General features: G+C 39.9%; 1 protein-coding gene across 5 annotated transcripts in view; it reads left to right on the plus strand.

The window, feature by feature from the left end:
• The window catches only part of LOC138967020 (calpain-9-like), a 133,927-nt gene that overhangs the window by 7,782 nt on the left and 112,199 nt on the right, over positions 1-13,946 (plus strand). For 4 of the 5 annotated variants that reach the window (XM_070339463.1, XM_070339465.1, XM_070339466.1 and 1 more), the window contains exons 10-14: positions 270-361; positions 1,755-1,954; positions 2,439-2,515; positions 3,067-3,183; positions 5,139-5,209. In XM_070339463.1, the coding sequence (XP_070195564.1) occupies positions 270-361; positions 1,755-1,954; positions 2,439-2,515; positions 3,067-3,183; positions 5,139-5,209 (557 nt within the window). Of the gene's footprint in view, positions 1-269; positions 362-1,754; positions 1,955-2,438; positions 2,516-3,066; positions 3,184-5,138; positions 5,210-6,107; positions 6,338-7,101; positions 7,898-13,946 lie in introns of those variants that run through there. The other variant, XM_070339468.1, reaches the window with a different exon arrangement.

Here is a 13,946-nt window from a genome sequence, read left to right on the forward strand (position 1 = left end):
CATTTAGTCAATCTGCCGACCTAAAAGATTAAACTATGCACACTTTGTCAAAAATACCCGAGTTCTTATTAACAAAGGGAAGTAATAAGTAATACGAATTAGTAATTTAATAAGTCATGGGCTGGCCAAAACTGTTGGACTATATGACATCACCGTGAATTTACCAGTCGCATTACTCCGTCTTTCCCTGACAACAGAAGGACAGGAGAAGCCATTTACTGGATTAGATGGGACTCTTTGAAATTGTATTATTTATATGTATGTGACAGGGTCTGCGGAGGTACCAGTGGTGGTGCAACTGATCCAGAGAAGAGAAAGCCGCACAGCAACCAACTTGTTCATCAGATGTGATGTCTTCAAGGTTGGTAGCTTGGAAACACACAAAAAATGTAGGATTCGGGTAAAATCCCCCCCACCCCTCCCAAACGATATGGGTCAGTATTATATATTTATGTTCTATGTTCTATTGTCTGTGAAAATCTTTTTTAGAGTGGTGAAAAATACTTTAGGGTCGGCAAAAAAATGGGGTCGGTTGGGTTACCTAGATTCGACACATTTTTTGTATGGGGGGGGGGGGGGGGGATGGGGGTGTTTGTGTAAGGGGGCTTAGTTAGATGATTTTTGTGGTTTATCAAGACTTCTTCATAACGTGGTAATAAGGAAGCATTGTCATGCTATGTTTCTCTGCACGAAAAGATCCGATGGTAAAGAAGAAGCCTCATTCACGAAATCGGAAGTTTCATGGGTTTTGACATTCAATTATAAAAAAAAAGAAAAATGTCGATGTCCAGTTGTTTGGGGTCAGCCTGCCTCTCACTGAAGAGGAACAGTTGGTATCATTCTCTCATCAAAATCACTTTTGTTGTTTGTGTGTTGCTTGCATTAAAGTCACCAACAAAAAGGGTCAGTTGTTGACGTCTTCAAGCTGCGGCTGACAAAGATAAAATAGTGAAGATGTGATTGAAAAGGGAAATCTTCGATGTCCGTTAAGCAGTCAAACGTTCAATGGTCTCAAGCTATGATGTTTAGGGGTAGTTTCTGGTGTGCCTCAAACTGGTATTGACAAGGGCAATTTGACGTTCAATGGTCTCAAGCTTTGATTTTAAGGGTAATTTGACTTTCAATGGTCTCATGGTTTGATTTATTAATAAGGGCAATGTGACTTTCTATGGTCTCAAGCTTTGATTTTAAGGGCAATAGGCTTTGAATGATCTCAAGCTTTGATTTTAAGGGCAATTTGACGTTCAATGGTCTCAAGCTTTGATTTTAAGGACAATAGACTTTCAATGGTCTCAAGCTTTGATTTTAAGGGCAATAGACGTTCAATGGTCTCAAGCTTTGTTCAATGGTCTCAAGCTTTGATTTTAAGGGCAATTTGACTTTCAATGGTCTCAAGCTTTGATTTTAAGGGCAATAGACTTTCAATGGTCTCAAGCTTTGATTTTAAGGGCAATAGACTTTCAATGGTCTCAAGCTTTGATTGTAAGGGTAATTTGACGTTCAATGGTCTGAAGTTTTGATTGTAAGGGTAATTTTGATGTGCCTCAGCTGATATTGACAAGGGCAATTTGACGTTCAATGATCTCAAGTTGTGATTTTAAGGGTAGTTTCTTATGTCTCCGGCTGGCAATGACAAGGGTAAATTCTGATGTCCATCAAGCTGGGATTCAGAAGGGTAATTTCGGATGGTCCAAAACAACAACGACAAATAAGGACTACGTGAATTAATTTTTTTTCTGTACTGTACAATTAAGGTTCTGGACCAAACAGATCAAAACGCCACAGTGCAAATTCTTGGAGAGAATACAAACAGCTACATCAACGGAGACCAGACTTCATTCCGTTACACGCTGAGCGCTGGAACATATCTGACTCTTCCATCGACGAAAGACGCTGAACAAGAGAAATCTTTTCTCATCAGAGTGTTCTCGTCCGTCCCTCTCAGCAATGTTTCGTAAGTCTGTGACATGAATTGTTTTTCTTGGTTCAGTGTTAAGTGATTTGTTCTGTTTTGTTCATGGCAGTAAAAGTGTAATGTGCCTCAAGGGTCATTTCTGATAATCCGAAACAACAACGGCTAATAAGGACTCCGTGAATCAAATATTTTTTCCTCTACAATTTAAGGTCTGGACCAGATCAGAAAGAGAACGAAAAAAACTGCCCTTTCCTCAGTAATTGTGTTCCGGAAGCTAAAAATTAATACGTACTTTTCGCAAAATAGCTTGCAATAATGTTACTTTGTGTCACTAGTTTCTTGTCTATTTGCCTCCTGTGGCTGTTTCAAAAGACATGATCTGATTTAATAGAGCGCTTATGTCCCTTTTCTTAGATGAATATTTTCCGTTCCTCTCTGTCAGTCGTCAAGCACTACGTACGTATGTTGCATGCATTTTTAGTACATGTTTTATCACAAAAGTCTCTCGCTCTGTTTCCTCCAGGGAGTTTCCAAGCAACCGGGATTTAATTACCTCCGAATCAACGACTGTGACGTCAGGAGGACAAAACTTTCCATTGGGTATGTGCTGTAATGTCTTTTGTTTGTCGTTTTGATTCTCAAACCAGCGAAGCCATTTTCTAATAAGTGTTTGTGTTGTCTTAGAAAGAAAATACTTTTAATTATGGTGTGTGTGTGTGTTTGTGTGTGTGTGTGTGTTTGTGTGTGTGTGTGTGTGGGGGGGGGGGGGGGTGCGTGTGCGTGCGTGCGTGTGTTTGTGTGGAGGGGGTGTCAATGTGTTCGCATGTGTGTTGTGAAAGACAATGATAAGTCTTGCATTCCATCTGACGAGGGAAACTTCTATCCCTCTGGATTCAGCAATATTGAACTCCACAGCCGCTGCAGAGAGCATACCACAAAATATCAGTATGCTTTTCTCTCTCTCTCTCTCTCTCTCTCTCTCTCTCTCTCTCTCTCTCTCTCTCTCTCTCTCTCTCTCTCTCTCTCTCTCTCTCTCTCTCTCTCTCTCTCTCCCTTCTCCTCTCCATATCTCTCTGTCAGAACCCAGCCGCTTTCATTTCACCCCCATGGCAGTCATCTCTCGTTTATTGTATTTTTGTATTTCTTAACAGATTTTGTCAAAACGGTGAACGGAGCGTGGAAGGCAGGGGTGAACGCCGGTGGACAGATTGCTCACAGAAACACTCACGCCACCAACCCCCAGTTGGCCTTCTCTGTCTCACAAATGAGTGAGTCACAGAAATCGAAGCCGAAATTTGTTAAATTGTAGCATTAGGTCCATGATAATCGTATTGGTAAGAGGAGAGAGAGAGAAGGAGAGATAGAGAGAGATGGGAGAAAGCGCAAGGGAGAGAGAGGGAGAGAATGAGAGAGAAACAGATCTAGAAGACAGACAGACAGACAGAAGAGCGAAGAAAAGAGAGAGAGAGAGAGAGAGAGAGAGAGAGAGAGAGAGAGAGAGAGAGAGAGAGAGAGAGAGAGAGAGAGAGAGAGAGAGAGGGAAGAGAATGAAAGAGAGAGAGAGAGAATGAGAGAGAGAGAGAGAGAGAGAGAATTGAATTGAATTGAATTGAACTTTATTTTACAAGGATTTAGATTTAAGGCTACGCCTTTTCTTACAATCTGTCCTTGGGACGCATAGACACACAATTATATATAATTAAAAAAAAATTAAAACTTAAAAAGTTAAAAAGTTAACCAACAAAAGGAGGTCGGAAAACGTGATAATAAAGATGACGATGATGATGATGATGACGATAATGATGATGATAATGATGATGATGATGATAAAGATGAGGCATGAAGAGCATACATATGTGGTTATTCATAAAATCAAATGCATACTATGCAGGTAATTATAAATACAAGCTGGTGGCAATCGAACATGTAGCAATAGTGTAACAAAAATATATTCAGAATATACAATGCACAGCATATTTTTGACGTAATACTAAGTTTGGTAAGTCAAAAGGCGTTAAACTACTCAGACATTAAGTGGTTTTTAACACATTTTTTAAAACTTTTTAATGATTTTAGGTGCTTAAAGGATGATGGAAGTGAATTCCAAACTGAAGTACCCGAAAAAGCAAGACTGGTCTTATACAGGTCAATTCGTGGAATTGGTGGGATCAAGTTGACCGACCCATATCTGTGGGTAGCTTTATGAAATAATGATGTAATGTAAATCGGCACTTTACCGTGATACAATTAATGCATGAAAATGGCTTTGTTTAACTTGAGATGCTTTTCCAGTGGAAGAAAGTTAAGCATTTTTAATTTTATATCTGTTGAGGCATTATCCTTTACGATGAGTTTGGCCGAGCGACGATAGAGAGAGTCTAACTTTTTCAAGTGGACATCACTGCTGCCATCCCAGAGCGTCGAGACATAATTAATGTGAGGCATTACATGAGCATGGTGGAACATTTCCAGAGTCCTTCTGTCGGTATATTGCTTTAACTTGGATAGGAGGAAAACGTTCTTGGCTACTTTCTTGCAAATATGCTGTATTTGTGCCTGCCATTTGAATTCACAATCAAGAATTACCCCTAAAACGCGATGCTGTTGAACTTGTTCAATTGATTGCGTACCAATAGTAAGATTTAGTTTGAGTGGAGAAATCTGATGTTTTTGTCTGGTTGCAATTACCATACTTTTAGTTTTTATTGGATGGACAAGCATAGCATTAGCACTACACCAGTTATTTACATCGTTTAAAGCTGTTTGAAGGGAGGACTCTATTACTGTAACAGACTTTCCACTTGAATGAAGAGAAGAATCGTCAGCAAAAAAATCACTTCTTACATTACTATCAGAAATGTGCAGTGGCAGATCATTGATATACAGACAGAACAAGATCGGCCCAAGCACTGACCCTTGAGGCACCCCGCATTTCACAGTCTCCTCAGTAGATATTTTACAGTTTAGGGCAGTATATTGAGATCTGTCCTGTAAATAGGAAGCAAAAAAGTTACACACTGAACTGTTTCTGAGATACAACTGTAATTTCTTCAGTAAAATTGAATGATCAACAAGATCAAACGCTTTTTTAAAGAGAGAGAGAGAGAGAGAGAGAGAGAGAGAGAGAGAGAGAGAGAGAGAGAGAGAGAGAGAGAGAGAGAGAGAGAGAGAGAGAGAGAGAGAGAGAGAAAGAGAGTAATATTTTGTGGTATGCTTTCTGCAGTGGCTGTGGAGATAAAACTTTCACAGAAGGACGATGGTCATCGTATTCCTCTTGCCCTCTGCCTCTTTCCGGTGAGACGTGTTACTTGTTACATATAAGGCGGTGTATAGGTTTCACTCTGTCTGTTTGTCCAGAATGATGTTTTGATTTATTTTTAAAAGTAGGCTAGACTTCAAGACACACACAGACATCTCGCACACACAATTTTAAATTCTTTGTCTCTATGTCTCACTCTCTCTCTGTATCTCTGTCTCTCGCTCGCTCTATCTCTCTCACTCTCACCCTCTCTCTGTCTTTCTTTCTTTTATGTTTACAATTATTCTCTGTACATGTTAAAAGGACAGGTTGGAACATGAGGCTCAGCCTAAAACCTTTATCTTTTTGTAATGAAGTTATGAGATCTCTTTTTCTCAAACTGCCTGTCTGTTTGTGCGTGTCTCTCTGTGTCTCTCTCTGTCTCACTCTCTCTGGCAACAAGATCGAGCTCCATTAGCATGGAATATCGCTTTAAGCTTCTGACTGTTACCTTAATACCACTGGCCTTCTTCTTTGTCCGTCATGGCGGCATTTGTATTTCTAATGCTCATACATTTCTCACCCGATCTCTCTGCCTCTGCATCTCTCTTTCTCAGACGTGTGCATACATGCAATTATCTTCAATCTTCGATGATTTTTAGACCTTGTTTGCGTAGTACTCTGTTTTTGAACCTTTTACGCGTGTTAGTTTGCATCGTTAATTGTCTTGGACTAAAACGTCAGTCGTTGTGCTTTTTTTAAAAAAAAAATTAAATTTTTTAAAATTTATTTTAAAGATCATAGATTGGTCATTCATGTTCTGCATAGCCTACAACAATAAGGGGAAGCTTAAGCTTATCAAGCAAACTTCACCACCCGTGTAGATCAGGAACATGACGGGATCGTCAGTTTGTTTTTTCAATCGTTGTGCATTTGTTAAAACTACGTCTTCAGACAGGCAACGCTCCCATGGACATCGACGCCATCTACTCCATGATGGGCAAGCAAGAAGCAGTTCTGGACACTGAGGGAAGGCCGTACACTTTCGTAGGCAACGCCCCGGAGATCAAGGCAACGTACATGCTGAAACCAGGAGAGTACACGCTTCTCGTCCACACTGACGAGCCGGACACGGAGAAGCCTTTCACTGTGGTGGTCATGTCTTCTTCTCCGGTGGAGCCGAGGTGAGGTCAAAAGTCGGAAGTCAGAAAGTTTAATCGCCAAAAACATGATAGTTCATTGCGATGGGGAGGTTGGAGGAGAGGGAAACAATTTCGATGGCAAGAAAAGTGTTATAATGTACAATTCATGGGGATGGTTCACGGTTTCCATCCCTTACCCGACATGGGAAGTTCCGCGTCAGTTTTGTATTGCCTGTTTGTTCAGTGTAAAGCAAATCAACACAGTTCTTCCGAATGTCTCAGCACAAGCAAAAGTCCCGAATCATACCCAGAGACAACGAATATGCGAAACGAATAGTCATAGCTGTCAACTGAGGTAGAACCTTGTAACGTTTCTGAGCACAGACACTTCTTGTAGCACTGTTCGGAGCTGATCTTTGAACGTGCCTCTGTCGAGAGGTGAGGTCAAAGAAAGAGAGTCTGTAAAAGACCGTCTGTTAACGTGCCTCTGTCGAGAGGTGAGGTCAAAGAAAGAGAGTCTGTAAAAGACCGTCTGTTAACGTGCCAGAATCAAGAATAAAAGAAAAGTAAAGTTAATTTTATGGAACGTTTGATCATAGACCGAACGAAAAATTCAAAACGAAACTTGAGAAATGCAAAAGAATGTATCGTTTTGTCCGTTCAATCCAACACAAACCTGAGAGCAGAATTCTGGCCTGCTGACATACCAGTGAGCAATTTTTCAGCTTTTTATTTATTTCAGAAATATCAACCACTTCATTGCAAAAACTTGACAAAATCTAATTCACTTTGTGAATGCCTTACAGAGCTTATCAGACTGGACTGTAGACGGTAATCCAAATCCAAATCCTGTCAACGGACACCAGAAAGACGAAAGTGGATTGACTGCTGGCTTCTTTTGAGGGTAATGTTGAAAACGACCGACCCTGTTCGACAGTGTGGTATCCACCCTGTGGTGTGATGTACATTCAGTATGAACGATATTGTTCATCAGTAGTTCCAGTGTTTTGTTCATCTGTGAGTTGTGATTTACATTCAGTATGAACGATATTGTTCATCAGTAGTTCCAGTGTTTAGTTCATCTGTGAGTTGTGATTTACATTCAGTATGAACGATATTGTTCATCAGTAGTTCCAGTGTTTTGTTCATCTGTGAGTTGTGATTTACATTCAGTATGAACAATATTATTCTTCAGTTTCTGTTTTTGGTTCATCTTGAGTTGTGATGTACATCCAGTATATAAACGATCTTGTTCTTCAGTTTCTGTGTTTGGTTCATCTTGAGTTGTTATGTATATTCAGTATGAACGACATTGTTTATGATGTACATCAAGTATGAAACATTATTCTTCAGTTTCAGTGTTTGGTTCATCTTGAGTTGTGATGTACATTCAGTGTGAACGATAGTGTTTATCAGTAGCCTATATAGTTTCAATCTTTGGTCCATCTTTAATTACGATCAGAATGAACAACATTGTTCCTCAGTAGTAGGTTCATCTTCGATATTGACAATATTGTAATTGTCTCTCATTGTTAGATCATAGGAAAATCTGGCCGAGGGGCTGGGCAGTGTAAATTGTATACCCGTCCCTTTGACAGGATCGAAGAAACAAAGGGACGTAAACGCTCTATACATATGGACAACAACAGATGATGTGAGAGTTATGCGGAACAGCCTGTCTTCTGGAACCTGAGAAAATCAGAAACATTAAAATGAACAGAACAACGACTTTCATTCTCTTTTTGCTTCTACGTGTAAACCAATGACTTTTATCTGGAATCAAAGCTTTTTCTGTGCACTTTTCTTGGTCAATCCTCAACATTGTTTGCTATTTCTACGATTGAAAGACTGTCCAGAATCAGTGATATAGGATGCATGCAGTCATGTGATGGCACCGTAATTTTGTGTCTCGTTAGCTAAGTTCATTTACTTTGAACATGGTTACAATAACATTTCAGTAGGATTGATAAATTACAAGTGAGATTTGAGTCCTTTTTATGTTGGCAGTCTTATAATTATGGGAGTTATTGCTGGATAATGTAAATGTTACAACTATATTAAAGCCTATACAAACGGGAGATTCATAGATGGGTTACCAACTTGTTGGTCCTTAAAGTTACTCACGCACGACCTTTGGTGCACATGATATGTGATGCATAATGAACTTGTTTCGTGAAATAAAGCACGTAAGTATACGATGTCTTTTTCAAGTTGTGCGTTTTATATTCTTTATTTTTTTGTGGAAACGTGTACTCTGTCAAAATGACGCTTAACCGTGGGACATCGTAGTAGTGTGTGTGTGTGTGTGTGTGTGTGTGTGTGTGTGTGTGTGTGTGCCGTGTGTGTGTGCAGTATGTGTGTGTGTGTGCGTGTGTTCAATGGCACCCAGACCTTATCGGAACCACGAAAAGTTGGTGCCTGGTGGTACATCGTCACCAGCCCTAGTAGTAACATTGATATTAAAAAGTCCTACGGTTTTTTGCCATTAAAGGCATATGTACGCGCTCCCGTGTTTACAAAGTGTAGTTTGCCCATAATCGATGTCAAACGCACCATAAGACCATATAATGACGATATGTCACCATGCGCGGACCATAATACATGCATTACAGCTTGTTCTAGCCTCTGAAAAAGTGAGGATGTCAACAAAGCCGCGGTGTTAGCTCCCTTGCATCAACGTTACATGTGTTGCCAAATCTATAAATAGGACGATCCAGATCAAAATGAAAATTAACATATCTCAACATTGAAGGGGTCCTAGACCACAATATTTTGCAGGGAACTTAATTTAGCATGTCTCCAGCTGTTGGTAAAGCAATTAGCGTGTATAGTCATCGAGTACATATGCCTTTAAGGACTTGAGTGTTTGTCAGTTTTTAAATACCAGCCCTTCGCCCTGTTATAGCCTCAGTTACTAAAAGAGGGACGCACTTCGCGCGCCGAGGCTGTTGTGCACCTCCATTGTAGGCTGGGAGGCCCAATGATGACTCGAATGATCGATATGTTGCACTGCCACTGGCACCCATACCCGGCCGTGACCTGCTATGGTTTATTTTGTGTTGTTATTTTCTTCTCTCTCTCTCTAAACATTTGGAGGGTGTTGAATTTGAGGTTAGTGATGGTGGTGGGACTGAAGGGAGGTGGGGGTGGGGCAAGTTTGTTTCTGGATGATATTGCAAGGCCGCATCCTTACCATTCCACACACCAAAACCAAAACATACGGACAACGCACTTTTACTTTCTGCGCACCCACACAATGGAATTCTCTCCCTTTTCACATCCGCCTCTCTCAGTCACCCCAAGCATTCAAACGAGCACTTAAAACACACCTCTTCAAGAAATACAACCCCTGATTTTGTTTTTCTCAGTCCATCAGTAGGCTACATGTAGTGTATTTGTTGTTTTAGTGATAATGTGATAATGTAGTGGAAGGGCCCCTAATATGGACCACTTTTTGTTTATTGCTGATAACTAGCTTGTTTTCTTGCGAAGAAGTTTCATTTTGTGGTTGGTAGTCCTTCTCTCTTAGTTTAACCGTTAGGCCTAATTAGAGTGAAATTGTTTTGATAGACCTTCAGCAAAAATTAAATACAGAACAAATCACAAATGGTCCATATTAGGAGCCTGGGCGCCCAATATGGACCAGTGAAGCGGCCTTCACGAATCACTGTAAAAAGCTCCCTATACTTCAAAATAACATGATACAACTTAGTGTGCAAGTCAGACTAATTTAAATATGCTTTAGATTTAGCTGTTTCGGGTTGATGAGAGCATTTTTTGAAGCACACCAGGAAACTGAAGAAGCTTATCAAAAACAGAGTGAAAATAAGTGAAATTATCAACTTCCACAAAAAAAAGACTATTTGTTATATTTTTGTGAAATCTCGAGGGCTAGTTATAGGTTATTTTGAGCAAGCTTCTTAATGAATTAATTGAAATTGCCTTTAGTTTTTATTTTCTTCGATTTGTTGAAGGTGGTCCATATTAGGGGACTCGCCGTGACATACTTTGAGGTATTTTTTTGTTTGCAGTAGAAACTCGGGGTACACACTGTTAAAATGTAACAAATACTGTCTTAGCTGTCATATATAGCCATTTTGGTGTTATGAAAGCTTTGGCTGTGGACAGAAACGAGTCCGTTTTAGGCGGCAAATTTAGAGTGAACGCTGCCAAAAGTGACAAAAAGCGAAAAAGCCTAACGGTTTTGAGGTTTGTGTTTCTGCAACTGTTTTGACATGTGCAACTTATCCATAGAGGGTGAATAAATCGAATGAAATTGTTTTGAGCGCTCTAGCGCCGTTAGTTTGCAAGTCAGAACAGGAGGTGGTCCATATTAGGAGCCGCCGGGTCCATATTAAGCTGTGGAACTCACAGAATGAAATTGAACGTAGTCCGCCGCTAGTGCAAAAGGCAGTGAAAGTGACGAGCCTGTTTGGCGCGGTAGCGGTTGCGCTGTGCTTCATAGCACGCTTTACTGTACCTCTCTCCGTTTTAACTTTCTGAGCGTGTTTTTAATCCAAACATATCATATCTATATGTTTTTGGAATCAGGAACCGACAAGGAATAAGATGAAAGTGTTTTTAAATTGATTTCGAAAATTTAATTTTGATCATAATGTTTAATTTTTTTAATTTTCAGAGCTTGTTTTTAATCCCAATATAACATATTTATATGTTTTTAGAATCAGACAATGATGAAGAATAAGATGAACGTAAATTTGGATCGTTTTATAAACAAAATATTTTTTTTACAATTTTTAGATTTTTAATGACCAAAGTCATTAATTAATTTTTAAGCCACCAAGCTGAAATGCAATACCGAAGTCCGGCCTTCGTCGAAGATTGCTTGGCCAAAATTTCAATCAATTTGATTGAAAAATGAGGGTGTGACAGTGCCGCCTCAACTTTTACAAAAAGCCGGATATGACGTCATCAAAGACATTTATCGAAAAAATGAAAACAATTTCCGGGGATATCATACCCAGGAACTCTCATGTCAAATTTCATAAAGATCGGTCCAGTAGTTTACTCTGAATCGCTCTACACACACACACACACACACGCAAACACACACACACACACACACACACATACACACACACACACACCCAATAAACATGCCAGAACTGGGCCATTGATGGCGTTTTGATGGCAATGCCAGTTGCCAGAACTACTGCGATCAAAGGACCATTGATGGCCCAATGCTGGCATATTACCCGTATGCACATTGGCAAATTGATGGGCCATCACTGGCAAGCCAGCATTTTGCCAGCAAAAACCCACATTTATTTGATGGCTTATTGATGGCTTGCCATCAAAAACCCAGCATTTATCCAGCATTTTGCCAGCATTTATCCAGTATTTATCCAGCATTTTGCCGGGTTCTTTTAGGTCCATATAAAACCCCGCATTTGTTCATATATTCTTCGTTATTGGACCTTTACCTGCTGAAATTACCGGGCCAGTTGTGGCCCGGCAAAATGCCATATTTTTGCCATTACCATTGCCAGCAAAATGCCAATAAGTTACAGTAAAATAATATACCAATACCACTGATTCTGGTAGAATGACGGCTTTATTCATGTACTCTACCTGCACAGTCTTGTCAGCCCATAGATGATTGTTGAAAGTCTATAAATATGCTTTTCTTGTCATTTTTACTGTGAGTGTAATAATAATGACAAAATACAGCACATCTATGTACTTTTCAACCCATGCTGGCGGCAAGACGTGCGCAAATAAAGATTAGGTCAAAGCCGTCAAACTACATTAGCAATACATATGCATACTTGTCAAATTTATCAGTAAAATGCAATTAAAATGCTAATTACATTTGTCGGGTAACTTATCTGGCAAGTAAAGGCAGTGGTTTTGACAGAATATCGTCATCAAACGCAGTTATAGCGGGCACAACAACAATACAGTAATATAGATTAAAAAAGCCAAATGTAAAGCTTCCGAGCAACGACTCATTGTCGAAGCATTCCTGAAACGTACGCTTTGTTTTCAGTTGCTCACTGTTTTATTTTATTTGTACCGCGTTCCGAATTTCACACTCGAGACATGATGACCAAAGGTAGGAATGTTTCTTGTTCACTTCCAAGTAAACTTCCGTAGGATTGTCTTGAGTCTGTCATTTCTCTGTTCGCATCCGCAACGTTGAGATAACGCTTCTTTTCTTTGTCCTGACGTCGGAGCCTACGGTAAGTCTGTTTTGGATTTCAAAAAAGCATTTGACAGCATATCGAAAGAGTTTATGTTATATGCCTTTCAGAGATACGGATTTGGAACAGATTTTTTACGTTGGGTAGAAGTATTGTTCAGTAGCACAAGAAGCTGCATTGGATAGAACGGTTGGCTCTCAAGTGATTTTGAAGTCAGCTGTGGGGTGCGACAAGGTTGTCCTTTCTCACCACTAGCTTTTGTTATTGGAATTGAGCTGCTTGCAACCCGATTTCGAAAAGGTTCTGAAGTAAAAGGTTTGGAAATTGAAACTGACGGGCGCTGTGGCGGGGTGGTAAGACGTCGGCCTCTTAATCGGAAGGTCGAGGGTTCGAATCCCGGTCGCGGCCGCCTGGTGGGTTAAGTGTGGAGATTTTTCCGATCTCCCAGGTCAACTTATGTGCAGACCTGCTAGTGGCTTATCCCCCTTCGTGTGTACACGCAAGCACAAGATCAAGTGCGCACGGAAAAGATCCTGTAATCCATGTCAGAGTTCGGTGGGTTATAGAAACACGAAAATATCCAGCATGCTTCCTCCGAAAGCGGCGTATGGCTGCCTTAATGGCGGGGTAAAAACGGTCATACACGTAAAATTCCACTCGTGCAAAAAACACGAGTGTACGTGGGAGTTTCAGCCCACGAACGCAGAAGAAGAAGAAAGAAGAAACTGACGATTCAGAAGAATTGCATATGTTTAAAAAGATTTTGAAGGCACTTCTGTATGCCGATGATGTTACCATGTTTTTGCGTGATAAAGATGACATTAAAGCTGTTTTGGGGATATTAGACGAGTTTACAATTATATCCGGTTTGAAGATAAATAGAGTAAAATCAGAAGCAATGTGGATTGGATCAAAACGGAATAGCAACGAGGGAGGATACGGATTAAGATGGGTTAAACAAATGAAGATTTTGGGAATATATTTTTGCAATACATCCAGTGCCTCCCTCGTGAATGAAAACTGGACACAACGAATTAAGAGTATTAAACAGGTGATTTTAAACTGGGAAAAACGGAATCTTGGCATATTTGGTAAAATGTGCGTAATAAAAAGTTTTTTGATTTCCCAGTTTGTTTATGTTATGCAGGCAATATGCATCCCTGAACCTGTGTTGAAAGAAATTAATACGATATTGTTTCGTTTTCTTTGGAGGAATATTAATTGTAATAAGAAAGCGTTCGAGAAAATGAAGAGAAGTGTTATGTGCAGTGGAATAGGAACAGGAGGAATTCAAATGATTGATATGCAAATATTGCAAGAATCTATTCTGTGCGGCTGGCTTGCTCAGCTTTCGAATATGAATAACAATAGTACATGGACTTGGATTCCTAGATTATATTTCCGTAATTTTGGAACAGATTTATCTTGTTTTAATTCAATTATTGGTCCTAAAAAGTTTAAAGGGTTAAATAGTCTTCAGTCCTCCT

Source organism: Littorina saxatilis, linkage group LG5, assembly GCF_037325665.1.
Source record: "Littorina saxatilis isolate snail1 linkage group LG5, US_GU_Lsax_2.0, whole genome shotgun sequence".
Lineage (NCBI taxonomy): Eukaryota > Metazoa > Mollusca > Gastropoda > Littorinimorpha > Littorinidae > Littorina > Littorina saxatilis.